The sequence below is a fragment of the Heterodontus francisci genome, chromosome 19, assembly GCF_036365525.1.
Source record: "Heterodontus francisci isolate sHetFra1 chromosome 19, sHetFra1.hap1, whole genome shotgun sequence".
Classification (NCBI taxonomy): domain Eukaryota; kingdom Metazoa; phylum Chordata; class Chondrichthyes; order Heterodontiformes; family Heterodontidae; genus Heterodontus; species Heterodontus francisci.
In genome coordinates, this window is record NC_090389.1 from 84,881,579 (window position 1) to 84,909,220 (window position 27,642).

Sequence of the window (27,642 nt, forward strand, 5' to 3'; positions counted from 1 at the left end):
GGTTGGGCACCCTTGATCCAAACCTATCAAATTAACCTACTATTCCTTTCTCCCTCACGTGTTTATCTAGCTTCCCCTTAAATGCATCTATGCTATTCCCCTCAACCACTCCATGTGGTAGTGAGTTCCACATTTTCACCGCTCTCCGGGTAAAGAAGTTTCTCCTGAATTGCCTTTTAGATTTATTTATTACTACCTTATACTTACGGCCTCTAGTATTCATTTCCCCCACAGTGGCAACATCTTCTCTCTGTCTACCCTTTCAAACCCTTTCATAATCTGCCGCTAGCAGGTCACCCTTTCAACTTTCTCTTTTCCAGACAAAAGAGCCCCAGCCTGTTCAATCTTTCCTGATGGGCAGAACCTCGGAGGCTTTGATTCAGTTCCAGCACAGACTGATGAGATCACAGTCTCCTTGCCTGCTTGGGCCTTACACAGAAAAAGAGTTGGGGAACTCTCAGTTCAGTTCCGAAGCAGAGCCCTACTCAGCACTAAACTGTTCGTCTCAGTCCGACAAGCCACAGGATAGCTGTTATAGGAAGTAGAAACATATCACCGATGCAAAAATAAAGGGTGTTCTTCTGATAGTGGGAGCCGAAGAGAATTGTTTGGGTTTTACTCTACTTCCACATGACCTGGCTGTGTTTGATGTCAACACTGGTTACCTGAAATAGTAACATATTCCATGTCCCATCACGGAGTCCCTCATCCTGATGAGCACAGGACCACTGCAGTGAGACACACACACCTCAGAAACCTGCTCCACAGAGGCACCTAGTGGCCAGATCTGCAGCTACATGGTGACAGCTGACATGGCAAATTACACCAGTAATCATAAAATCTGAAAAGCGGGGCCAAGTATCACAACAGGATGTAATGTTTGAAGGCAAGAAGTAAACACTCAACATCAGTTTTGTAAATATACAATCTAGTTTGTCTTTTAATGTGCTACAGCTGCTCTGAATTTGCTTGGTTTACAGTGTGGGGCACAATTTAGAGTACCAGCTACCATACTTTAAAAAAAAAGTTCATTCACAGGATGTGGGCATCACTGGCAAGGCCGACACTTATTGTCCATCCCTAATTGCCCTTGAGAAGGTGGTGGTGAACCGCCTTTGTGAACTGTGTGGGCTAGGTACACCCACAGTGCAGTTAGGAAGGGAGTTCCAGGATTTTGACCCAGCGACGGTGAAGGAACGGCGATATAGTTCCAAGTCAGGATGGTGTGTGACTTGGAGGGGAACTTGCAGGTGGTGGTGTTCCCATGCATTTGCTACCTTTGTCCTTCTAGGTAGTAGCAGTCATAGGTTTGGAAGGTGCTGTCGAAGGAGCCTAGGGTCATAAGACTGGTCCCAATGTTAACAGGAGGGCTCAGTAGAAATTATTAGATATCATGGGCTCTTCATCCACAAAAAAGGTGCCTCACAGGGGAACTTGTCTGAGTTAACAGAGTAGAGTCCATGTGATAGGATGACGATGAAGTACCCATAGTGGGTTCAATGGTGTGTGGGGGTGGGGGTGCGGTGGGGGGAGCAGAGGAACGGCATCTTACTTATCCAAGGAAAAAGAAAACAAAGTGGCAGCTAAGCCGCCTTCTTCCAATGTAAAGGTTTAAGATGAAGCAAATTTCAGGCCATTTCAACTTGCTCCCGTTAAGAAATAATACAAGAGGAGAGTAGGGGAAACTTTACATCTAATTCATACGTGGGATGAGATTATTTGCCCATCTCTGTGACATCCACCAGCCCCACAACGCTCTGTCCCTCCAATTCCAGTCTCTTTTGCATCCCCGACTTCCTTCGCCCGACCATTGGAGGCCGTGACTTCAGCTGTCCAGATACCAAGCTCCGGAATTCCTTCCCTAAACCTCTCTGCCTTCATTTCAAGCACTCTTAAAAACGACCTCTGGTCCCAATATCTCCTTTTCCCTCAATGTCAAATTTTCCCTGATTATCACGCTAGTGAAGCATCTTGGGAGTTTTACTACGTTAAAGGTGCTACGTCAACGTAAGTTTTGTTAACTCATTCTGGCTGGCTGAATTGGGCTCGGAGTTGGGGAGAGCATATAATCGGGCAAAATGGGGGCGAGGCCACCTTCCCACCGCCACCCAACTCAAGTCCGGGGCGGGAAGGCCTGTGATTGGCCATCCCGTCCCATCACCCCAATTGAGGCCCTTAAGTAGGAAATTAATGCCCAATTGAGGGCCTCCTCCTGCCGCCGCCGGAATTGGTCCAGCGGTGGTCAGACCTGTCACCGCACAGGGAGCATGGCAAGAAAAAACATGCGAATTGCTTGCCGGCTCTGGGGAGGGGGTGGGGGGCATCCCTCGTTAAAAGGCACTTTGTGCCTCAGCAAGGGATAGGGCATCGGGAGGGAGTGTCCAGCTGACAGCCACCTCCTTGCCCTTACTGCCAACCCCCTCCCCCACAACATACCCAGTGATACCCCTCCCGCTGTGAATTACCTGTGGCCTGGCTGCAGGGCCTCGGGCGAGTGCTCCACCAGCAGCAGCCATTGCCTCCACGGTGCCGCTGCTCAGTGAAAGAGCTGCTGGACTCTGATTGGCCGACAGCTCTCGGCAGATGGACTACCGCCACCAGGATCCTTGATCCCGGGGAAGGACCGCCATTGTCGACTTAAAGGCCTAATTGGCCTTGATCCAGCGGACGCCCCCCCAGAGGAGGCAAAACGGGGGTCTCGCTGGTGGTCAAAACCCCCATTGCTCAGATAAAATCCCAGTCTTTGATTCCAAACAACCTATATTCAATAAGGTTGGGTAATCTCCAGCAGGCTGGGATGAGCAAAGGCCCATAGCACAAAACTGCCACAAGTACTGGAGGGAGTACTGTACTGTCAGAGGTGCTGCTTTTCAGATGCAATGTTAAACCAAGGTCCCGTCTGTCCTTCAGGTGATGAAAGATCCCACAGAACTATCCAAAGAAGAGCAGGGGAGTTCGCTTCGGCGTCCCGGGCAATATTTATCCCTCAGCCAATGTCACTAAAATATATTATCTAGTCATTTCCACATTGATGCTTGCGGGAGCTTGCTGCACACAAGTTGGCTGCCATGTTACCAACATTACAAAGTGATGTCCTGGAGGACAGGGGCCTTGGTTTAACATTGCATCTGAAAAGCAGCACCTCTGGCAATGTACTTGCTCGGATGTAAAGTTCTTTGGTGCATCCTGCGGTTGTGAAAGGCGCCATATAAATGCAAGTCCTGCTTTTTAAGTAACCCATTTCCTTCATCCAACACGTGCAAATATGGCCATCTCCTAAATCATCCTGTATAACGTATGGGCCTCATTAATCAGGTCTCGGGATCTGGAGGTATCAGTAATCCCCATGGAGGAATGTGCCGCCTTTAATCTGCTGACCGTACCTTTAATGTTGGCAGGGTTGTCGATGACAAAATTTCCATTCCATGCAATGGAGAGATCCACAGGAAGGTCACTGATGTCATTTCCTTCATACGTGTACTGGAAGAAAAAGACAGGCAGGATTAGTAAAGGAGGGGGTAGGCGGGGGGGGGGGGTGGGGGGTGGCTTTAGCATTGTGACTATGGGAGGCTTTGACTGAGGGGAGCAAGTCACTTTCCTATCCAATTCACAAGCGAATCTACCATTCACCCCTCATTACTGTTTGAGAGACTTTGCAGTGCACAAAATGGCTGCCCTATTTTTCACAGAGTCAGCACAGGCATGATGGGCCGAATGGCCTCCTCTGTGCTATTTAGATTACAATTTGCCTGTATTGCAAGACTCCTCATAGAATCACTGTATCTTACAGCACTGAAGGAGGCCATTGGGTCCATTGTGCCTGTACTGGCTAGATACCTTCAAATTTATTCACTGGATAAGACTGTACACTTTGGGATTTAAGCGATACGATAAGACACTGTACAAAACTTTCTTTTTCTCAAGGTTCTGAAAATAACAGGTTTCACTTTATACACAGTCAGGTCATGCACTGATTCCCCTTGAAAATAACAGCATTGCTGTGTTCTACATTCTACAGCAATGGACACAGTGACGTGCTCAAAGGTTATCAATTTATGTTGCCATAATGAACAGTGAGACTTGGCTCCATCATTACCAACCAGCCTGGAGGTCTCTGAGTGGGTAATTCACTTACCATGAAGAGCAATGGCACCCTATTAAAATTACTTTAAGCTTAATTTTTGGATCAATATTCCCTGCCTAATTCTGCCTTCAAAATGTTACTGGTGTAGAGATGTGTACAAACACCTGTGCACTGTAGTACCCAGTCGAGCACAAAGCCAGAGTATGGATATCCCCACATACTCTCCATTGATAGGATGATGTTCTGCCCAGCATCTCACTGCCATTGACGCCACAGCATTTTGTACTGCTGGATCAAAGCTCTCCTTTGCTTCACATACATATAGAATCACAGAATGCTTACAGCACAGAAGGAGGCCATTCGGCCCATCGTGTCCATGCCAGCTCTCTACAAGAGCAACTCAGCTAGTCCCATTCCCCTGCAGCCCTGCAATTTTGTTTCCCTTCAGGGGCTTATCCAATTCCCTTTTGAAAGCCACCATTGAATCTGCCTCCATCACACTTATAGGTAATGCATTTCAGATCCTAACCACTCGTGTAATAAAGGTTTTCCTCATGTGCCATTCACCTCAAATCGGTGTCCTCTGGTTCTCAACCCTTCTGCAAACGGGAAGAGTTTCTCTCTATCTACTCATTGTCCCTTAGGTTTTGGAAGGTGGCAGGCAGGCTTCACCGAAGAGCAGTGTTTACATGAGGCTAATCCTATATACGAATCTGGATGGTTTGAGGAACAGCACACTGTTCCGGTCTCCGCAAGACAACCAAAATCCCACTAACATGTCCTAAGATCCATTACTCTTATTGGGAACCAATGATCATTTGCTTTTCTTTCTGTCGCCAATTTCATCCTTTCTTTTCCTGAAGTTGTGGTCTTCTTGCTGGGTGCATTCCCCAGCAACCCTCCAGCTAATCATTCTTCATACGGAAGCCCAAACAGTGGCTATTGACAGGGCACCTACCCGTCGAGGGCATCAGATCAGCTCCATGCAACATCAACGTGCAGGTACCCATTTCATCTGGATAGTAACAAAGAGCAGGAACCTCTATTGGTTTCCCCATACTCAGCCCACAGGCATTGACACCAGATTTGCTGAACCTTTTTAAATCACTGGTTCCACCCTAGCTGGAATACTCTGACCAATTCTGAATGTCGAGACCTTGGAGAGAGTGCAGAGAAGATTTACCAAAACGGTACCAGGGATGAGGGACTTCAGTTACCTGGACAGAGTAGAGAAGGTGGGGTTGTTCTCCTTACAGCAGGGAAGGTTAAGGGGAGATTTAATACAAGTGTTCAAAATTATGAAGGGGTTTTGATAGAATGATTAAAGAGAAAGTGTTTTCAGTGGCAAAAGGGGTGGGAGTCAGAGGACACAGATTTAAGAACCAGAGGCAACACGAGCAACCATTTTTAAAACAGCAAATTCTGCCAGAAAGGTTGGTGGATGCAAATTCAATAATAGCTTTCAAAAGAGAACTGGATTAAATATTGGAAAAGGAAAAATTTCAGGGCTATGAGGAAAGAACAGGGGAGTGGGTCTAATTGGATAGTTCTTTCAATGAGCTTGCAGAGTCACAATGGGCCAAAGGGCCTCCTTTTGTCCTGTATCATTCTATGATCCGATGAACTCTAGGACTCTTAATTCTGTGCTGTCTGAGATTAGTTAATGTAACACAAACCAAGAATAGAATTTTGGAAGTCACTGGTCCGAGACTCAGTACCAACTGACCAATCAGCATGCGCATACAAAATTGATAGACTGGAAAAGACCAGATGGTGCATCATAGCCTGTCCCACATACCATGATCACTGGAGCATCGGGAGCAGATACTTCCTCCCCCAACCCAGCCATGGAATCTCCTGGGAGAAGCAAAAAAAAAACCCAGAGTGAAAACCCAGGGCCAACAAGGAAAGGAAAACTCTAGGAAGATTCCCTTCCAACACCCTCAGGCGATCAAGACCAGCCCAGGCGATCCCACGAACCAAGTGTTATCTCTAGGGGATAATCGCCATTTCTGAAGCCACAAGATACACCCAGACATATCACCCTTGTTGACAGGACAAGCACAGGTGGTCATACAATTTTATCTGTGTCAATATTACCCCTCGCCAACCCATAAAGCCTCAGAGCTACTTAGGTCAGTTAATACAACTTGTGACGGAAGTGTAGAAGGAAGAAGGGAGAGGAAATTAAAAAGCAGAACTACCAGAAGACTGTTCTCAGAGTTAAGGGGCGCAGCTTTGGTTGCGTTAATTGGGTGGGGAAAGAAGAGAGAAGGAAAAGAAGAATTAATTTTAAATTAAGTGTGCTCTGGAACGTGCCTTGCAAATCAGATTGTGGAGTGATAACAAATGTACTTCATGAAGTACAGCTTTAGATTCCTCTGTATCGAATTAACTCGTTGACAGACAAGTGAGATCATCAGCCAGGCCTGTGGAGCCAGGGGAGTTCCAGTTTAAACAATCCACACTGGCCAGTATAGTTCCTCAACTGAAAATGGGGTCATCGCCAGCTTAGCTCAGCTGATCACACTCCCACTCCAGAGTTCGAAGGATTGGGGGCACGTGGGGTGGGGGAGTTGGCTTCAAGTTATGTGCCCCCAGTTTGTGGGGTCTGGAATGCCCTGCCTGGGAGGGTGGTAGAGGCCTCAGATCCTTTAAAAAGTACCTGGATGAGCACTTGGCACGTCATAACATTCAAGGCTATGGGCCAAGTGCTGGCAAATGGGATTAGGTGGACAGGTCAGGTGTTTAAATGCATCGGTTCAGACTCGATGGGCCGAAGGGCCTCTTCTGCACTGTATTATTCTGTGATTCTGTGATAGTGGTGGGGGTTGAGCTTCATGCCCCAGTGCGAGTGCATAATCTAAGCTGACTGTGTTCTGGGCCAGAATTCCATCCTCAGCCCAATACGACCGAAAAGCAGATCAACTGGTTTTGGGTTATTCATCTTATTGATGGTTTGCGGGATCTTGCTGTGCATTGAATGGTTGCCACATTTGCCTAAGTAACAACTATTACTCCATTTGGATAATTGACACGAAAAAAATTTGCAGGGCCATGGGGGTGGGGAAGAGCAGGGCAAGTGCAATTAATTGGACAGCTCTTCCAAACAGCCAGCACAGGCAGGATGGGATGAGTGGCCTCCTCCTTTGCCACGTTATTCCAAGATTTCAGTAGTTAATTGTCTCTGAAGTACAATGAGATGCTCAGAATGCAATACAAAGCCCAGGCTTCCTTTTTCAACCCAACTTGTTCCATCAACCAGTCTCCACTTCCAAAAGATAGATGAACAGATCCCCTACCTTCGAAGTACATCTTCCCCCTCCCCAATTTCCTCCACTCTTTTCCTGGATGCTCTGATGACTTCTGGAATGGGATTCTACAGAGGCCAGCAGCCCGATGGTGCCTCGTCCCAGTGACCATACTTCATGCTCAAGTCTGGGCAATGAGTGGTGTGCAGGATATTTGTGTCTGAAGGGCATGCAGCACAGCCAAGACTGATCCTGCCTTCATTGAATGTTAGCATGAACCACTTTCCAGCGTGGCTCACTGGCTGTCCTCACGTACTGGTAACACGGTGCTGTGGCCAATTCTAGACGGCCTTCTGCTGGCCCAGCACAATCAGGGAATGAACATGGAACCTTTCTGGCCTGTAGGACTCAGTTGCACACAAGATCCACTTAACCAAAGCTACCACTCTCAACAATACTGATTACCTTCAAAACTCATATCGCTGCACCCAATGCTGAATCAGAAATTGGTGCGATTTCCTTTTGAATGATTTGAATTACTATTTCCTACACTAGGTGGCAGACTAGTCCAAGAATTCATAGCTTCAGCTTCCTTAGATTCTGATCATCTCCTCTGGCTTTGCGCAAAGTATATCCCGACGTTCACCACAGTAATGTATTAAAAGCTTAGGTCAAGGGCCATAGTGGTTCCCAGAATGGAGAGGGAGGGTGGAAATACGAGCGAGAGGGAGGGTGGAAATACGAGCGAGAGGGCGGGGGGAATGCGAGCGAGGGGGCGGGGGGAATGCGAGCGAGGGGGCGGGGGGAATGCGAGCGAGGGGGCGGGGGGAATGCGAGCGAGGGGGCGGGGGGAATGCGAGCGAGGGGGCGGGGGGAATGCGAGCGAGGGGGCGGGGGGAATGCGAGCGAGGGGGCGGGGGGAATGCGAGCGAGGGGGCGGGGGGAATGCGAGCGAGGGGGCGGGGGGAATGCGAGCGAGGGGGCGGGGGGAATGCGAGCGAGGGGGCGGGGGGAATGCGAGCGAGGGGGCGGGGGGAATGCGAGCGAGGGGGCGGGGGGAATGCGAGCGAGGGGGCGGGGGGAATGCGAGCGAGGGGGCGGGGGGAATGCGAGCGAGGGGGCGGGGGGAATGCGAGCGAGGGGGCGGGGGGAATGCGAGCGAGGGGGCGGGGGGAATGCGAGCGAGGGGGCGGGGGGAATGCGAGCGAGGGGGCGGGGGGAATGCGAGCGAGGGGGCGGGGGGAATGCGAGCGAGGGGGCGGGGGGAATGCGAGCGAGGGGGCGGGGGGAATGCGAGCGAGGGGGCGGGGGGAATGCGAGCGAGGGGGCGGGGGGAATGCGAGCGAGGGGGCGGGGGGAATGCGAGCGAGGGGGCGGGGGGAATGCGAGCGAGGGGGCGGGGGGAATGCGAGCGAGGGGGCGGGGGGAATGCGAGCGAGGGGGCGGGGGGAATGCGAGCGAGGGGGCGGGGGGAATGCGAGCGAGGGGGCGGGGGGAATGCGAGCGAGGGGGCGGGGGGAATGCGAGCGAGGGGGCGGGGGGAATGCGAGCGAGGGGGCGGGGGGAATGCGAGCGAGGGGGCGGGGGGAATGCGAGCGAGGGGGCGGGGGGAATGCGAGCGAGGGGGCGGGGGGAATGCGAGCGAGGGGGCGGGGGGAATGCGAGCGAGGGGGCGGGGGGAATGCGAGCGAGGGGGCGGGGGGAATGCGAGCGAGGGGGCGGGGGGAATGCGAGCGAGGGGGCGGGGGGAATGCGAGCGAGGGGGCGGGGGGAATGCGAGCGAGGGGGCGGGGGGAATGCGAGCGAGGGGGCGGGGGGAATGCGAGCGAGGGGGCGGGGGGAATGCGAGCGAGGGGGCGGGGGGAATGCGAGCGAGGGGGCGGGGGGAATGCGAGCGAGGGGGCGGGGGGAATGCGAGCGAGGGGGCGGGGGGAATGCGAGCGAGAGGGCGGGGGGAATGCGAGCGAGAGGGCGGGGGGAATGCGAGCGAGCAATTACAGAAGCAGGAAGAGAGACACTCAGAGGAGACAAAACCAGCAGAATGAGAGACTGGGAGAGAGAGAAAAACAGAGGAACTGATAAAAAGGAAAGAGAAAAAGTAGAAACAAACAGAAAAAAAGTGAACTGGTGAATGAGAGAAGAAAAAAAAGCATGATTTACGTGGAGGAGTGCAGACCTAGTTGAACAATGAAGGTGGGTGAATTTTCCACAACTTTGCTTGGTTATTTTTGGGTCCTGTTTATCAGTAGTCAGGACCAAGCCTGCACTGCTAACACTCCCTTCAGCTGACCGCTTTGAAGCATCAAGGCTGGGTGATTCCTTACGATCTGCCTCCCCTGTGCCCACCAGTAGATGCCACAGATTCAGGCCATCTCATCCCACTGCATGACTTGGGGGGGCATTGCCTGTTCCTGCCTTGTCTCTGCCATTAAAACTCCACTTGGCCACTTTGTCGAAACGCGTGAGATATCAGCAGGACAACGGAAAGAGTTGTCAGCTCCACCTCAGCACTTTGACGGAAAAGGAAAGAGCGGCTAATGCTCGGGATCATATAGAGGTTCAAACGAAGTAGGTTACAAGTAAAGGCATTTGACGGTGTGCGGTACTAAGACACACAGAGCAGGGGGTCTTAATCTCCATCCCTAGTCAGTGCTGCGTTGGTTGAGGTCAAGCTGTTGGGATAAAATAACTCACCTCCTGGCCGGTGGGGGGCGGTGTGGGCGGAGGGTGGGGGATCAAGTCAAAAATTTGTTCACAGCAAGATCCCACAGCAACTCAAACCAAGCTGGTTTTCTGATGGCAGTTGACTGGAGCAAACATTGGCCAGCACACCAAGAATTTGCTGCAATTCCTCAGCAAAGCACCATGGGATCTTTACGTTTATCCAAAGAGGAAAAAAGGGCCTCAGTTTAACAGCTGGTCCAAACTGCTCCACCAGTGCAAGTCCTGGACCTCAGCCTAGGTGCTCCAAGTCCTGGAGTGCAACTTGAACCCACAACCTTCAAACTGAGTGCTATCAAACTGACTCTAGATATTAAAGATATCAAGGGATATGTGGATAGTGAGGGAAAATGGCGTTGAGGTAGATCATCAACCATGTTGAATGATGGAGCAGGCTTGAGGGGCCGAATGGCCTACTCCTGCTCCTATTTTCTATGTTCCTAACTTGCATTTATATAGTGCCATTGATGTAGGAAAATATTTCAAGGTAGTTTCATTGGAGTGTAATCTGACAAAAAAAAATTAACACAAGGTGATAGTAGGACAGATGACCAAAAGCTTGGTCAGAGGGGTAGGTTTTGAAAAGTATCTTAAAGGAGGAAAGAGAGACGGAGACGTTTAGGGAGGAAATTGTAAAGTTTAGGGCCCAGGCAGCTGAAGGCGTGGCTGTCAATGGTGGAGCAATTAAAATCAGGGATGCACAGGAGGGCAGAATTGGAGGAATGCGGAAATCTCGGAGGGTTGCGGGGCTGGAGGAGGTTACAGAGATAGAGAGGGGCGAGGCCATGGAGGGATTTAAACACAAGGATGAGAATATTAAAATCGAGGTACTGCCAGACCAGGTCTGTGTGTAGGTCAGCGAGATCAGAGGGTGTCGGAAAGGAAATTAGTCTTAAGTAGTGCTTGTACAATAACCCGATGGGTGAGCTCCTGAAAGGTTTGTCAACAACCGTGACGCCCTCCACATGACCTGCCCAGCCTCGTACCTGGAGGAGGACAGTCACTGGACTGAAAGAGCAGGAGGATGAGCACCTTCCACAACCTCCCCTGCCAATCCTCCACCCTGCCCCAGGACCTTCCCCCATGCCTTCAAATTGGAGCAAAGTTAAATCAAAAAAAGGATGGCGTATGAAACGAGGTCGGAAGCAGCAGTCGCCAACGATTTCAGATCATCTCCTGTTAAATCATCTCCCAGGTCTCACTTCAGCACACACTACCTAGCAGTCGATCAATAGGCCCAGGGAAGTTGGAATTTTTGCTGACAGTTAATGACCTCCTTCAGAGAGGAATCCGAACCCACTTTAAAGAAAATGACAGTCATGTCAGAAGAGATCAAATGAATGATTCATGCCTTGAATCCATCAAGAGGAACATAAGCCCCCATAATAACAAGCAACAATAGAGTCACAGTATAATGCACTGTTATGGGACATTCTGCAGACTAAACAGCAGTTATAGATTGTTTTTAAAAGTTACTTGCACTACTTCCCTCTCCTCCTGTGCCAAACCCTTGCAAAAACCATGAAGGAAATAAATTGTATTTATATAACACCTTTGACATCCTCAAAGTACTTTCCGGCCAATGAATTATTTTTGAGGCATGTTCATTGTCTGGCAAGCACAGCAGCCAATTTGCACACAGCAAAATCCCACCAACAACAGAGAGATTAAGTGACCAGTTAATCAACAATTTGCATTTGTGTAGCACCTTTAATGGCCCAAGGAGCTGCAAATTAAACAAAATTCGACACTGAGTCACATAAGGAGATATTAGGGCTTGGTCAAAGAAGTAGATTTTAAAGGAACTCCAAAACAGCAGAGAGGTAGAGAGACGGAGAGGTTTTAGGGAGGGAATTCCAGAGCCTGGGGCCTTGGAGTGATTAAAATAGGGGATGGTAAAGAGGGCGGGATTGCAGTAGTGCAGAGATTTCGTACACTTAGAGCTGGAAGAGCTTATGGGGAAATGGAGGGGTGAGGCAAGAGGACAGGAATCTTAAAAATTGAGGTGTGGGCAGATTGGGAGCCAGTGTAGGTCAGTGAGCACAGGGGTGATGGGTGAATGGGGCTTGGTGAAAGTTAGATTTTTGTATGACCTCAAGTTTACAGAGGGCAGTAAGTGGGAGGCCAGCCTCGGGTGCATCGGTACAGTCAAGTCTAGATTCCAAGTGGTAACAGAGGCAGAGGAGGGAAGAGTGAAGAGTGTTGGTGAGGATACCAGGACAACTCACCCGGTCTTCTTTGAAGAGGAATTTTTCATGCCCAGGTGGGCAGAGGGAGGGGAGGAGGGGCAAGAGAGAGAGAAAAAAACTGGGAAGAGAGAGGAAGAGGGAGACATAGAGGGAGACACGAGTGAAAAAAACGGAGCAATAAAAAGAGTGACAGCGGAAGAGTGAGTGCATGGACATGCATGAAAAAAGACAAGCAAGATAAAGAAAAATTGATTTAGCGAGGAAAAGACAAGACTGAAATAAAGAAACATATAGGTCAGAGAGAAAGGCAGATCAGAAAATCATAGAATGAAACAGCACAGGTGTCCATTCAGCCCAACATGCCTCTGCTGGCTCTTTGGTAGAGTTATTCAATTGATCCCACTCCCCCACTCTTTCCCCATAGCCCTGTGAATTATTTCCCTTTACGTATTTGATAGAACAAGAGACAGTGGGACTTATTCCAAAAAGCAGATAGAGGGCAGGGCCCTCCAATCAGCTCAGAGGGTCAAATTGATCCTTAAAACAACTTTTATAAGTGACAAAAGATGATTCATTTCAAATGGAAAGACCTGACTGGCAAGAGGTCCTGTTCCTGCTTGGCGCTGTGGTGCTAACTCAGCAAAGAACACACAAAGAATGTGTAATTGAACAAGAGCAGCAATAAAAAAAAGGCCACATATTACAAAATGACACACTCCAGAGTATTAAAAACAGGCCTCTCTTTCCTTGAAAACAGGTACTTTTGTTATTCATGAGTTGAAGCTTCTTGCAAGGTGAACTGAAGATCGACACGAAGGACATGTAATTTTCGAGAAGGCTGAACCTTCAAATGCCAGCCTCGCTCTTCAGATCTTTGATAATCTTCTTGAGTATTTGTTTCCCCTCTCTCTTCCTTATAAAAAGCTAACCTCAAGGAGCTGTTGGCTTCACTGCATTATCCAAGGGGGAGGCCATTAATTTACACATGAAATAACGCATAGGACTTAGCCAGGAAGAAAAACACTGAAGTCTAAGTGAAATTGGCATTTTCAATTTGTAGTCTGACAAGTCTCATTTGGCCACTCTCATCTGCTGGCTTGTATCGAGGCTGCATCTGTCCCAGCTTTATTGGTGTGTCTCCCATTTCATTCTCTGATATTCTAAAATATAGAAGGAGGGAGGGAATGATTCAGCACCAGTGCCTGGCAGAAGGTTTAACCCTCTCCAGTTGGTAGAGTCAGGGAGTCAGACATTCGGACTTGGGGATCCAATATTAAAATAAACTGCTCGCTTTCCAAAGGCACCTGGAGCCAGCTGCTGAGGTGGGTTTACCAAGAAGCTCTTGGAGGCAGTCAGGGCCACTGCGTGACACAAACTCCCGAGGGTCAAAGTGCTGCCAGAAGCAAACAATGACAGATGCCTCTAGTCCTGGGATTGGCAAGTGATGCAGAACCCCAGCCATAAACCACTACAGCCAAGTCCGGCCGACTGCAATTCAAGCCACTTTGGGCCATCTCCATACATCATCACATCTTTACTCTCTCTGATGTGCGACTTTGTGTGTTTAATTTATTCCGCACAGCTTCAGCTGCACTGTCTCCACAGTTGGGTAGCCTATGAACAATGCCTATTTGAGACAAGTACTTGGGGTAGCTGTAAAGAGAAATAAAAGGCATCTTAAAGCACTGAAAATGAGCGGATAAAATAGTCTCCTGTTGTAAATTTCCACACAACCCACACAGTCCATGCCTTCAGGTCAGGTGTGTAAACACTGAGGAGCTAGTTCATGTAACTGGTCCACACCAGCTCTCTATACCTTAGTGGTCTATTCTGTTGTGCCGGTGGATTGCCAATGCTGGTTGGATATATTTGTGGCACTTTGATCGTGGGCCACTTGGCCACAGTTCATAAGTGTCATTGCACTGAGCGGCCTGTCCTGCTCAGTCCCCCGGCCTGGCCCATCCCGCTCACTGTAGATGGCTCGATTGAACATCGCTCTTGCTCGAGGGTTGCTGCATTTATTTGGATGTGTACCTGGAGTTTTCATCGCACGACCTCCCACCTCCAAACACCCCTCTTGGTCAAAAAGCCATTTCCCTCTCCACCACCCCCCTCTCCAATATTCTAATAATTAATAAATTCAAGTTCTCAAAGAAAATGAAAAGAAAAAACATTTTTTTTCATGTCTCCAAGATAGTTCTCCCAGGTTTTTGCTCGCAGTACCCAGGAGATTAGGCTTCAATTCATAGAAGACTCCAGGACAATCCTGGAGGGTTGGCAACCCTAAATGGCAGCCTTACGTCACACAGCAAGATCCCATAAATGGCATTCTGCTGAATGTGCTTTTTTTGGTGCCATTGAAATATTGACCAGGACACTGGAAAAAAAAAATCCCCATCTCTAACTCACAACAAGGCAAACGAATTATTAACATCTGCCTTCAGTTCGATATTTAATCAGAAAGGACGATGCCTGCGACAATCCCTAGATGGGACTTGAGCAAGTGACCTCTGACTCCAGAGGTGAAAGGACAATCAATGTGAGCCAAGCTGGCACTTCACTAATGAGATGACTAGGGGAGGGGAGGGCAGGAAACATTTACATCAAATTATATTGAGTCTATAGCACAGAAACAGGCCATTCGGCCCAACTGGTCCGTGGCAGTGTTTATGCTCCACATGAGCCTCCTCCCACCCTACATTATCTCACCCTATCAGCATATCCTTCTATTCCATTTGCTCATCTAGCTTCCTCTTAAATACATCTGCTGTTCATCTCAACTATTCTTGTGGTAGCGAGTTCCACATTCTCACCGCTCTCTGAGTTCAAGAGGTTTCCCTATTGGATTCATTCGTGACTATTTATATTTGTGACCCTAGTTCTGGTCTCGCACACAAGTTGAAACATCTCCATATTTACCCCATCAAACTCTTTCAGAAATCAGAAAGAACTCTCGTCACCTCTCAGCCTGTTCCGTGTTTCTTGATAGCTAACCTATAGACCAATGTTAATGATCTTGATTCGCGCTATGTAGAGAGTTTCTTCCCAGCCTGATTTACGATCATTGCTAAAAGAATCAGAAGCAGCACAAGGGGAAAAAAATATGCAGCAAGTTGTCGCGATTAGGAATGCACTGCCTCAAAGGGTGGAGGAAGCAGATTTACTGGTAAGTTACCAAAGGGAATTCGATAAACGGTTAAAGGGGAAACATTTGCAGGGTAATGGAGAAAAGAGCAAAGGAGTAGCATTGATTGGATAGTACTTTCAAAGAGTCAGAAAAAGCATGATAGGCTGAATGGCCTCCTTTTGGTGCAGCATCATCTGATGGTGCTGAGACTGAGTGTGCTGAGACTGAGTGTGCCCAGAATGAGTGAGAGTACATACAGGATGTAATCCATTTGCTAAATTGATGACAGCCATCACCTCCATCTTCAAAATGCATATATAGGGATTGACCTTTCTAAATTAGGTGCCAGGAGTCTGATCTCTGATCATTTAGCTGCCAGCAAAGGTTATTAAGATTGCGATCTAAAGGTCACATGTCAACTTCAAAACAAAAGGCGGGAGTTTCAGTTATCAAAAGACAACAGTGGTAGTCACGTTTTTTTGACAATAAGACATCTCTATGACTGCGATCACTCTTTTACAATATAAAAAATACTTTGACATAGCATCGATGTTTTCTTAAACGTAGACTTGTGTCGGACTTGACATTTCAGTTGCTCTTTGCACTACCTGACATGTGAGTCACATTAGCAGCTACATAAAACTGTAGAAGGAGGCCTGTTGGCCCATCATGCCTGTGCTGGCTCTTTCAAAGAGCTATCTCATTAATTCTACTCCCCCTGCTCTTTCCCTAAAGCCCTCCAATTGCCCCCATGACAAGTATTTATCCAATCCTATTTTGAAATTTACTATTGAATCTGCTACCACAACCCTTTCAGACAATGCATTCCACATCATAGGGGATAGGATCGGGAAGAGGCTATTCAGCCCCCCAAGTCTGCTCCAACATTTGACTAGATCTTCTAGCCGAACACCATTTTCCTGTACTATCCCCATATCGCTTGACATCTTTAATATCTATGGATAGGCCTGTGTTCTCAGCACTTTGCTGTATGGCTGTGAAACATGGGCAACTTACTGCTACCAGGAAATGAAGCTCAATAATTTCCATCGTCACTGGCTCTGGTGCATTATGGGTATATCCTGGCAGGACAAAATCACAAAAGCAGCAGTCCTCTCAAAGGCAGAGCTCCCAAGTGTGTTGGCACTGATCAAACAGAAGTGGCTTTGGTGGATCAGACACATCCACAGGATGGAAGACAGTCACATACCCAAGGACCTTCTGTATGGTGATGTAGTCGGGGCCAAACAACCAATGCGGTGCCCAAAGCTCCAGTCCAAGGATGTCTGCAAGCGTGATATGAAGGCTCTAAATGTCAACTATTGCAACTGGGAGTCACTAGCTGGCGAAAGAGGGAAATGGCGACACATCCTGTGGACTGGTGTGCACTACCACCACGACCAGTCACTACAGCAACTTGGCAACATGCGCCAATGCCGAAAACAACAACTCACAGCGTCACTCGGCAGCTTCACGTGCGGCACTTGTGGCAGAAACTGCCTCTCAAGGATTGGCCTTCACAGCCATCAGCAAAGGTGCGCCAAGAGAAGACACCCCAGCTAAATGGATTGTTTGCTGCGTGTCCATCATCTTTCATAGATAGAAGGATACTAACCAACCTATAGATCATAGCACCTTATTGCGTGAAAAATTCTCATCTCACCTCTAGTTCTATAGCCAATGATCCCAAATCTGTGTCCTCCTGTACCAACCCTCCTGCCTCTGGTAAGAGTTTATCCTCGTTTACTCTATCAAAACCCTTCATTATTTTGAATGTCTCAATTGAATCCCTCTTTAACCTTCTCTACTCTGAGAACAATCCCAGCTTCTCGAATGCCTCCACATAAGTGAAGACCCTCAACCTTGGTACCATTCTAGTCAACGTCCTCTGCACCCTCTCTAAGGCCTTGCCATTCCTCCCAAGAATTGGACATAATACTCCAGCTGAGGCTGAACCAGAGATTTATAATAATATTCCAAGAAACTTGGGTCTTTGTTGCGGCAATTGGGACAATTAACTACGCTACTGCCATAATGTCAGCATCAAGCATCCCCGTTCCCAGTTTACTGCTACATTGATGACCAAGATGAAAAGCCAAGGCCTACATTGAAAAATACCACCATCGTCAAAAAGAATAGGAAGAGGGGAGAGGCAGGTGAGGAAGTGTCGGTTAGGAAATGGCCAAGCTGGGGCCTAAAATGCCTGGTGAGTGCAAGAGGAAGGGATGACCAAGGGCGATGAACTGCTCGACGGTTTACAATTTCTGGAAGGAAATATAAGGAACTTCCTGGAAGATGCCTCGGAAGACAGAAAGTCTACAGTCATGGACAGGTTAACAGTTCAGTCACGAGACTGTTGTTGGCTCCTCAACACTGTCACCCAATACTAGAGCAGACCAGATGTCAGTATGTCCCTGCCTCAGCCATTCAACATGCCCATCCCAGATTAGCATGATAACCACTGCAGATAGACCCCAGAGTATTTGTTTTTACAAAGCAAGACCAGCATTTATTGCCCATCCCTAATTACCTGCAATAATAGTGGTGAGCCATATTCTTGAGCCACTGCAGTCCATGTGGCGTGCAGTTTGGTACAACGAAGTGGCTTGCTAGGCTACTTCAGAGGGCAGTTAAGAGTCAATTACATTGCTGTGGGTCTGGAGTCACATATAGGCCAGACTGGGTAAGGACAGCAGGTTTCCTTCCCTAAAGGACATCAGTGAACGAGGTGGGTTTTTACATGGTAGTTTCATGGTCATCATTCTTGATATTAGCTTTTTAATTCCAGATTTATTTAATTAACTGAATTTAAATTCCCAAGCTGCCATGGTGGGATTTGAACTCTGTATTAGTAGTAGTCCAGGCCTCTGGATTACTACCTCAGTAACATAATCACGGTGCGACTGTTCCCCTGGTATCGACTACTGAGTAGCATAATGATTACTAGACTAGTAATCCAGAGGCCTGGACTGGAGATGCGCGGTCAATGTGGCTGATTCTTAATTGCCCTCTGAAATAGCCTGTCAAGCCATTCAGTTCATGGGAACATCATCACTTGCAAATTCCCCCTGAAAATCTCTCACTATCCTGATGTGGAAATATATTGCTGTTCCTTCATCGTCCTTTGCTGATGGCTGTGAAGGCCAATCCTTGAGAGGCAGGTTCTGCCACAAGTGTTGCATGTGAAGCTGTCGAGTGACGCTGTGAGTTGTTGTTTTTGATGTTGGTGCCTGTTGCCAGGCTGCTGTAGCGACTGGTTGTGGTGGTAGTGCACACCAGTCCACAGGATGTGTCGCCATTTCCCTCTTTCACCAGCTCGTGAATCCCAGGTGCGATAGTCGACATTTAGAGCCTTCATGTCAAACTTGCAAGCATGCTTGAGCAGAGCTTTGGGTTCCCACTGGTCGTCTGGACCCAGCTACCTCACCATACAGAAGGTCCTTGGGTATGCGACCATCTTCTGTCCTGCGGACGTGCCCAATCCACCGAAGCCACCTCTGTTTGATTAGCGTCAACACACTTGGGAGCTCTGCCTTTGAGAGGACTGCCACATTTGTGATTTTGACCTGCTGATAAGGTGGCCAGGAATAGTTATAGAACATAGAACAGTACAGCACAGTACAGGCCCTTCGGCCCACGATGTTGTGCCGACCCTTTAACCTAGTCTAAGATCAAACTACCTACATACCCTTCATTCTACTATCATCCATGTACCTATCCAAGAGTCGCTTAAATGTCCCTAATGTATCTGCTTCTACTACCACCGCTGGCAGTGCATTCCACACACCCACCACTCTGTGTAAAGAACCTACCTCTGACATCTCCCCGAAACCTTCCTCCAATCACCTTAAAATTATGCCCCTTGGTGATAGCCCTTTCCACCCTGGGAAAAAGTCTCTGGCTATCCACTCTATCTATGCCTCTCATCATCTTGTACACCTCTATCAAGTCACCTCCCATCCTTCTTCGCTCCAATGAGAAAAGCCCTAGCTCCCTCAACCTTTCTTCATAGGACATGTCCTCCAGTCCAGGCAGCATCCTGGTGAATCTTATCTGCACCCTCTCTGAAGCTTCCACATCCTTCCTATAATGAGGCGACCAGAACTGAACACAATATTCCAAGTGTGGTCTAACCAGGGCTTTATAGAGCTGCAGCATAATCTCACGGCTCTTAAACTCAATCCTCCTGTTAATGAAAGCCAACACACCATACGCTTTCTTAACAACCCTATCAACTTGGGTGGCAACTTTGAGGGATCTATGGATGTGGACCCCAAGATCCCTCTGTTCCTCCACACTGCCAAGAAGCCTGTCTTTAAGCCTGTATTCTGCATTCAAATTCGACCTTTCAAAATGAATCACTTCACACTTTTCCAGGTTGAACTCCATCTGCCACTTCTCAGCCCAGCTCTGCATCCTGTCAATGTCCTGTTGCAACCTACAACAGCCCTCCACACTATCCACAACTCCAGCAACTTTTGTGTCATCGGCAAACTTGCTAACCCAGCCTTCCACTTCCTCATCCAAGTCATTTATAAAAATCACAAAGAGCAGAGGTCCCAGAACAGATCCCTGCGGAACACCACTGGTCACCGAGCTCCAGGCTGAATACTTTCCATCTACTACCACCCTCTGTCTTCCATGGGCCAGCCAATTCTGTATCCAGACAGCCAAATTTCCCTGTATCCCATGCCTCCTTACTTTCTGAATGAGCCTACCATGGGGAACCTTATCAAACGCCTTGCTAAAATCCATATACACCACATCCACTGCTCTTCCTTCATCAATGTGTTTTGTCACATCTTCAAAGAATTCAATAAGGCTTGTGAGGCATGACCTGCCCCTCACAAAGCCATGCTGACTATTTCTAATCAAACTATGCTTTTCCAAATAATCATAAATCCTGTCTCACAGAATCCTCTCCAATAATTTGCCCACCACCGATGTAAGACTGACTGGTCTGCAATTCCCAGGGTTTTCCCTATTCCCTTTCTTGAACAAGGGAACAACATTTGCCACCCTCCAATCATCTGGTACTACTCCAGTGGACAGTGAGGACGCAAAGATCATCGCCAAAGGTGCGGCAATCTCTTCCCTCGCTTCCCGTAATAACCTTGGGTATATCCCGTCTGGCCCCGGGGACTTATCTATCCTCATGTCTTTGAAAATTTCCATTACATCCTCCTTCTTAACATCAACCTGTTCGAGCATATCAGCCTGTTTCACGCTGTCCTCACAAACGTCCAGCTCCCTCTCACTAGTGAATACTGAAGCAAAGTATTCATTGAGAACCTCCCCTACCTCCTCCGACTCCAGGCACAAGTTCCCTCCACTATCCCTGATCGGCCCTACCCTCACTCTGGCCATCCTCTTGTTCCTCACATAAGTGTAGAACGCCTTGGGATTTTCCTTAATCCTACCCGCCAAGACTTTTTCATGTCCCCTTCTAGCTCTCCTAAGTCCATTCTTCAGTTCCTTCCTGGATACCTTGTAACCCTCTAGAGCCCTGTCTGATCCTTGCTTCCTCAACCTTAAGTAAGCTTCCTTCATCCTCTTGACTAGCTGTTCCACATCTCTTGTCATCCAAGGTTCCTTCACCCTACCATCCCTTCCTTGCCTCATCGGGACAAACCTATCCAGCAGTCTCAGCAAGTGCTCCCTAAACAACCTCCACATTTCTGTCGTGCATTTCCCTGAGAACATCTGTTCCCAATTTAAGCTCCCCAGTTCCTGCCTAATAGCATTGTAATTCCCCCTCCCCCAATTAAATATTTTCCCATCCCGTCTGCTCCTGTCCCTCTCCACGACTATAGTACTGGTCAGGGAGTTATTTTTTTATTTACTTAGAGATACAGCACTGAAACAGGCCCTTCGGCCCACCGAGTCCGCGCCGACCATCAACCACCCATCTACACTAATCCTACACTAATCCCATATTCCTACCACATCCCCACCTGTCCCTATATTCCCCTACCACCTACCTATACTAGGGGTAATTTATAATGGCCAATTTACCTATCAACCTGCAAGTCTTTGGTGGTGGGAGGAAACCGGAGCACCCAGCGAAAACACACGCAGACACAGGGAGAACTTGCAAACTCCGCACAGGCAGTACCCAGAATTGAACCCGGGTTGCTGGAGCTGTGAGGCTGCGGTGCTAACCACTGCGCCACTGTGCCGCCCACCATCACCATCACCGAAATGCTCTCCCACCGAGAGATCTGCCACCTGGCCTGGTTCGTTGCCAAGCACCAAATCCAATATAGCCTCCCCTCTAGTCGGCCTATCTACATATTGAGTCAGGAAACCTTCCTGGACACACCTGACCAAATCTGCTCCATCCATACTATTTGCACTAAGGAGGTTCCAATCAATATTAGGGAAGTTGAAGTCACCCATGACAACAACCCTGTTACTTCTGCACCTTTCCAAAATCTGCCTCCCAATCTGTTCCTCCGTGTCTCTGTTGCTAGTTGCGTTAGTATGTGTTGCCGTTCTGCCACACTTTGGATAATCATAATCGAGACAGCAGATAGCCCGTTGTCAACCGTCTCTTCATGCCCTGTGACCCCTTTGCCCTGGCTCCGTACTTGCTCAAAAACTGTTACGGCTCTTAGTTTAGTTTAGAGATACAGCACTGAAACAGGCCCTTCGGCCCACCGAGTCTGTGCCGACCATCAACCACCCATTTATACTAATCCTACACTAATCCCTACTATATTCCTACCACATCCCCACCTGTCCCTATATTTCCCTACCACCTACCTACACTAGGGGCAATTTATATTGGCCAATTTACCTACCAACCTGCAAGTCTTTTGGCTTGTGGGAGGAAACCGGAGCACCCGGAGAAAACCCACGCAGACACAGGGAGAACTTGCAAACTCCAGACAGGCAGTACCCTGAATTGAACCCGGGTCGATGGAGCTGTGAGGCTGCGGTGCTAACCACTGCGCCACTGTGCCGCCCATGACATCATCCAGCTCTGAAGAAAGCTCACCGACCTGAAATGTCAGCTTGGTTTTGCTGTCTGAACCACGAGTGTTTTCCAGCATTTTCTGTTTTTATTTCAGATTTCCAGCAACTATAGGATTTTGTTTGAGCCCTGTGCTCAGTCTGCTCAGTGTGTCAATTTGGAAAGTAGAATGCCAAAACAAAAAAAAAATTGATGATTCATTAGTAATTTTCAAAAGGGAATTGGAGAGATACTTGAAAAGAAAAAATTGCAGGCCTATGGGGAAGGAGTAGGGAAGCTGGAGCTAATTGGATAGCTTTTTCAAAAGAGCCAGGACAGGTACGATGGGGCAAATGGCTTCTTCCTGTGCTGTAAGATTCTAAAATGGCCCATTTTCTCCTGTGTCACACTTGATGGGAATGTGCATCTCTCGGAGTGCAACTTCTTTCTTGCAGATCAATGGTGAACAAATCCTCACTGCACACAGCAAGCACCCAAAAACAGCCATGACCAGGTAATCTGTTACAGTGATGTTGGCTGAGGGATAAAGATTGGCCAGAACAATAATCACACAGAACTCCCCTGCTCTTTTTTCAAACAGTGGCCACGAGATCTTTTACATCCACCTGAGGGGGGGACAGACAAGGCTTCAGTTTAACATCTCAGCCAAAAGCCAGTCCCCCACGACAGTGCAGCTCTCCCTCAGTAATGCACTGGGAATGTCAGCTAGATTATATGCATTCAAGACTCTCGAGTGGGACTTAAACCCACGACCTCCTGACTCAAAGGCAAGACCCACTGAGCCACAGCTGCCATGCACCACCTCTTCAGCTCAAGTCCCCAGGTCCGGATGGGATCTATCCCAGGTTACAGAGGGAAGCGAGAGAGGAAATAGCTGGGGCCTTAACAGATATCTTTGCAGCATCCTTAAACACGGGTGAGGTCCCGGAGGACTGGAGAATTGCTAATGTTGTCCCCTTGTTTAAGAAGGGTAGCAGGGATAATCCAGGTAATTATAGACCGGTGAGCCTGACGTCAGTGGTAGGGAAGCTGCTGGAGAAGATACTGAGGGATAGGATCTATTCCCATTTGGAAGAAAATGGGCTTATCAGTGATAGGCAACATGGTTTTGTGCAGGGAAGGTCATGTCTTACCAACTTAATAGAATGCTTTGAGCAAGTGACAAAGTTGATTGATGAGGGAAGGGCTGTAGATGTCATATACATGGACTTCAGTAAGGCGTTTGATAAGGTTCCCCATGGTAGGTTGATGGAGAAAGTGAAGTCGCATGGAGTCCAGGGTGTACTAGCTAGATGGATAAAGAACTGGCTGGGCAACAGGAGACAGAGAGTAGCAGTGGAAGGGAGTTTCTCAAAATGGAGACGTGTGACCAGTGGTGTTCCACAGGGATCCGTGCTGGGACCACTGTTGTTTGTGATATACATAAATGATTTGGAGGAAAGTATAGGTGGTCTGATTAGCAAGTTTGCAGACGACACTAAGATTGGTGGAGTAGCAGATAGTGAAGGGGACTGTCAGAGAATACAGCAGAATATAGATAGATTGGAGAGTTGGGCAGAGAAATGGCAGATGGAGTTCAATCCGGGCAAATGCGAGGTGACGCATTTTGGAAGATCCAATTCAAGAGTGAACTATACAGTAAATGGAAAAGTCCTGGGGAAAATTGATGTACAGAGAGATTTGGGTGTTCAGGTCCATTGTTCCCTGAAGGTGGCAACGCAGGTCAATAGAGTGGTCAAGAAGGCATTTGGCATGCTTTCCTTCATCGGACGGGGTATTGAGTACAAGAGTTGGCAGGTCATGTTACAGTTGTATAGGACTTTGGTTCGGCCACATTTGGAATACTGCGTGCAGTTCTGGTCGCCACATTACCAAAAGGATGTAGATGCTTTGGAGAGGGTGCAGAGGAGGTTCACCAGGATGTTGCCTGGTATGGAGGGCACTGGCTATGAAGAGAGGTTGAGTAGATTAGGATTATTTTCATTAGAAAGACGGAGGTTGAGGGGGGACCTGATTGAGGTATACAAAATCATGAGAGGTATAGACAGGGTGGATAGCAAGAAGCTTTTTCCCAGAGTGGGGGATTCAATTACTAGGGGTCACGAGTTCAAAGTGAGAGGGGAAAAGTTTAGGGGGGATATGCGTGGAAAGTTCTTTACGCAGAGGGTGGTGGGTGCCTGGAACGCGTTCGGAGGTGGTAGACGCGGGCATGATAGCGTCTTTTAAGATGTATCTAGACAGATACATGAATGGGCAGGAAGTAAAGAGATACAGACCCTTAGAAAATAGGCGACAGGTTTAGAGGTTTAGATAGAAGATCTGGATCGGCGCAGGCTTGCAGGGCCGAAGGGCCTGTTCCTGTGCTGTAATTTTCTTTGTTCTTTGTTCCTTCCCTTGTGCTGCAAAGATTGCCCGCAGTTAAAGGAAAAAAAATTACCCGAGAACATTCTGAAAATGAAATATCACGGCTTTCCCTCCCATCCCATCCCCAGATATCAAAGGGCAAAAGGAGTGACTGATCAAAGGATTGGATCTTGTGATCCAATATCTCTGTGTGGCAATAAATAAGTCAAGACAGACTGTCGAGGCAGACAGAGCCAAATGGTATCAGTGCTCCAATAAATCAAATCCATTCGTGTCAACCCAAACCGGACATCAGCCATCACAAGGATTTGTTTGATGTGATTTTGTCTAAACTGAAGAAATAAATTTGCTACCCTTGAACTTATCTCTAAAGTGTACAATGCAGTGATTCTGTCCACTGGGAACTGGGACCAGGTCGTGTGACACTGTGCATTTGTTTTACTTTCAGCTCACTGATAGTACGGTGCTGGACCTGATCTTTAGTCCCCACATTTAATGATCCCTCATATCTCCGAAAGTGGCTGATTCTTCTTGCTTACAGTGCCATGTTCTCGCCACCCACGACCTGCTAAACCTCAATCAAATGGCCCATCTACTTGTGGAACCTGAGGCTATTTAACCACAAGGGGCATCGTGGCCATGCTGCATCTCAACAATACTGACGAGCTTTGATGAACTTTGAGCTCCCGCCGGGAACAGCATAGGATGGGCATGGAACTTTGGGCCACCGGCCTCACGCCTGATCCCTGGCTCCACCCTGCCCCCGGGTCATTTTCCCGGAGGCAGGAAGTGGGGCGGGTAGCCAAATGTCCCCATTAAAGCTCTGTTAATGCGGGCCAACTGGGATTTTCCAGTCGGCCTCCAGGTTCCCAGAGGCGGCCGGAGCCAGTTTCGCTGCCTGGACACACATTCTGATGGCAGAACTGGGGGGCCAGCGTTCCAGGCAGGCTTCGAGGGCCTCCCCGCCTTCCTGAGAGCAGTAGCAACAACGGGCCGCCCTGCAGAGGGGTACACCTCCCCCCTCCCCCCCCCAACAGTGCTGGTCCAGTTACATAGGCCATGTTTTATTTAAACAGAAAAAAAATGGAGAGATGGCACCTCCATTTTAAAGCACCCTCTCCCTCACTTACCTGCCATGACATCCTGTTGTTGCTTTCGAGCTGGAAGGCATCTGATTGGCCCTCCAGCTTTGAGAGCTCGCCCGCCATCCTTAAATGGACAGCGAGCCCGCCCTCTGGCCATTGAATTAGCCTGTGTGGGGAAAATCACATTGAGTGACTGCTTCCCACATAGTACAAGCTTCTGACCCCGGTTTGACGACGGTTCAAAGCCCACAGCTCCTTGGTCAAAGGGGTGGGTTTTAAGGTCGGTCTTAAAAGTAGAGAAAGGGTGAGAAGTAGAGAGCAGAGAGGTGTGGGGAGGAAATTCCAGATCATGGGAGATAGGCACGGCCACCAACGGTGGGTCAATGGAGCAGTCGGGGTACAATTCCATCATTGTCCTTTATGGACCCGTTCTTGGTGATGGGCTTAGACCAGGATTAGAAACCCAAGTTGAATTTTCTCACCCCTCTCCAGCTGGGCCAACACCTCACAAACCAGGAGAGAACCTGGGATCTTCCTAATCTAAAGTACAATTACCCAACAAACATGGAAAATCGCCGGGTTGGAAGAACCCACACTCCAATATGCCTGCATAACAATGACTGGGCTTCAGAAGTAATCCACAGGCTGTCTCCTGTGGACTATGAAAGGTGCTGTATCATTGCAAGTCCCTCATCATTTAGACCACCTTCCCCGCTATCTTAGAAATTTATTATAAAGCGTTCCTCTGAAAGGCATTTGCCCAGTTTGACCCAAGAGATGTAAGCTAGCTATCTCCTATTCAGCTGCTCCCTTTCAGTAAATTAATGTCTCCTCAAATCTTACAGGCAGTGTATATTCATGTTCAATCGACTCACTCTAATTCAAGAAGCCATGACAAATCTCCAAGTTATTTCGGTCTGCTTTCTGGGTCACATACCAACTGATACGTGGAGGACGCGCAGGTGGGCAATTAGCCAATCCCATCCTTGAGCAGCTTCCAGGAGGAGGCAGGGAGTGACCATTCTTGCCTCTCCACATTCCCTGCCAACAAGCAAGTGTTTGGTATCTGGTCAAGAACCCGTTGCAGCCAAACAGCTAAGACTAAGACCTCAAGTGTTAGTGATGTGTGGTGGGGTGCCGAGTGGCAGGGATGGGAGGAGAAAATGTAGCTGGAAGTAGAGATCACCTCATACATTGGTAGGTATGTATATGACGTCAATCAGGGCCAGAGTGCTCTCCTGGATGGATTTTGATTGGCCAAGGGAGTCAGAGTTGAATCACAGAAGGAAGTCATTCAGCACATCGAGCCTGTACCAGCTCTCTGCAAGACTTGCAGGTTGATAGGTAAATTGGCCATTATAAATTGCCCCTGGTATAGGTAGGTGGTAGGGATATGGGATTAATGTAGGATTAGTATAAATGGGTGGTTGATGGTCGGCACAGACTTGGTGGGCCAAAGGGCCTGTTTCAGTGCTGTATCTCTAAGGGCGGCACAGTGGCGCAGTGGTTAGCACTGGCAGCCTCACAGCTCCAGGGACCTGGGTTCAGTTCTGGGTACTGCCTGTGCGGAGTTTGCAAGTTCTCCCTGTGACCGAGTGGTTCTCGCCGGGTACTCCGGTTTCCTCCCACAGTCAAAAACTTGCAGGTGATAGGTAAACTGGCCATTGTAAATTGCCCCTAGTGTAGGTAGGTGGTAGAGAATATGGGATTACTGTAGGGTTAGTATAAATGGGTGGTTCTTGGTCGGCACAGACTCGGTGGGCCGAAGGGCCTGTTTCAGTGCTGTATCTCTAAATAAAATAAATAAAAAGAAAGAGCATTTAGCTAGTCCCACTTCCCCACCCT

General features: G+C 48.3%; 1 protein-coding gene across 1 annotated transcript in view; it reads right to left on the reverse strand.

Moving 5' to 3' along the window:
• LOC137380263 (plexin-A1-like) overlaps positions 1 to 27,642 on the reverse strand; it is a 484,672-nt gene that overhangs the window by 122,871 nt on the left and 334,159 nt on the right. The window contains exon 11 of the mRNA XM_068052142.1: positions 3,384 to 3,480. Within this exon, the coding sequence (XP_067908243.1) occupies positions 3,384 to 3,480 (97 nt within the window). The remainder of the gene's footprint in view (positions 1 to 3,383; positions 3,481 to 27,642) is intronic.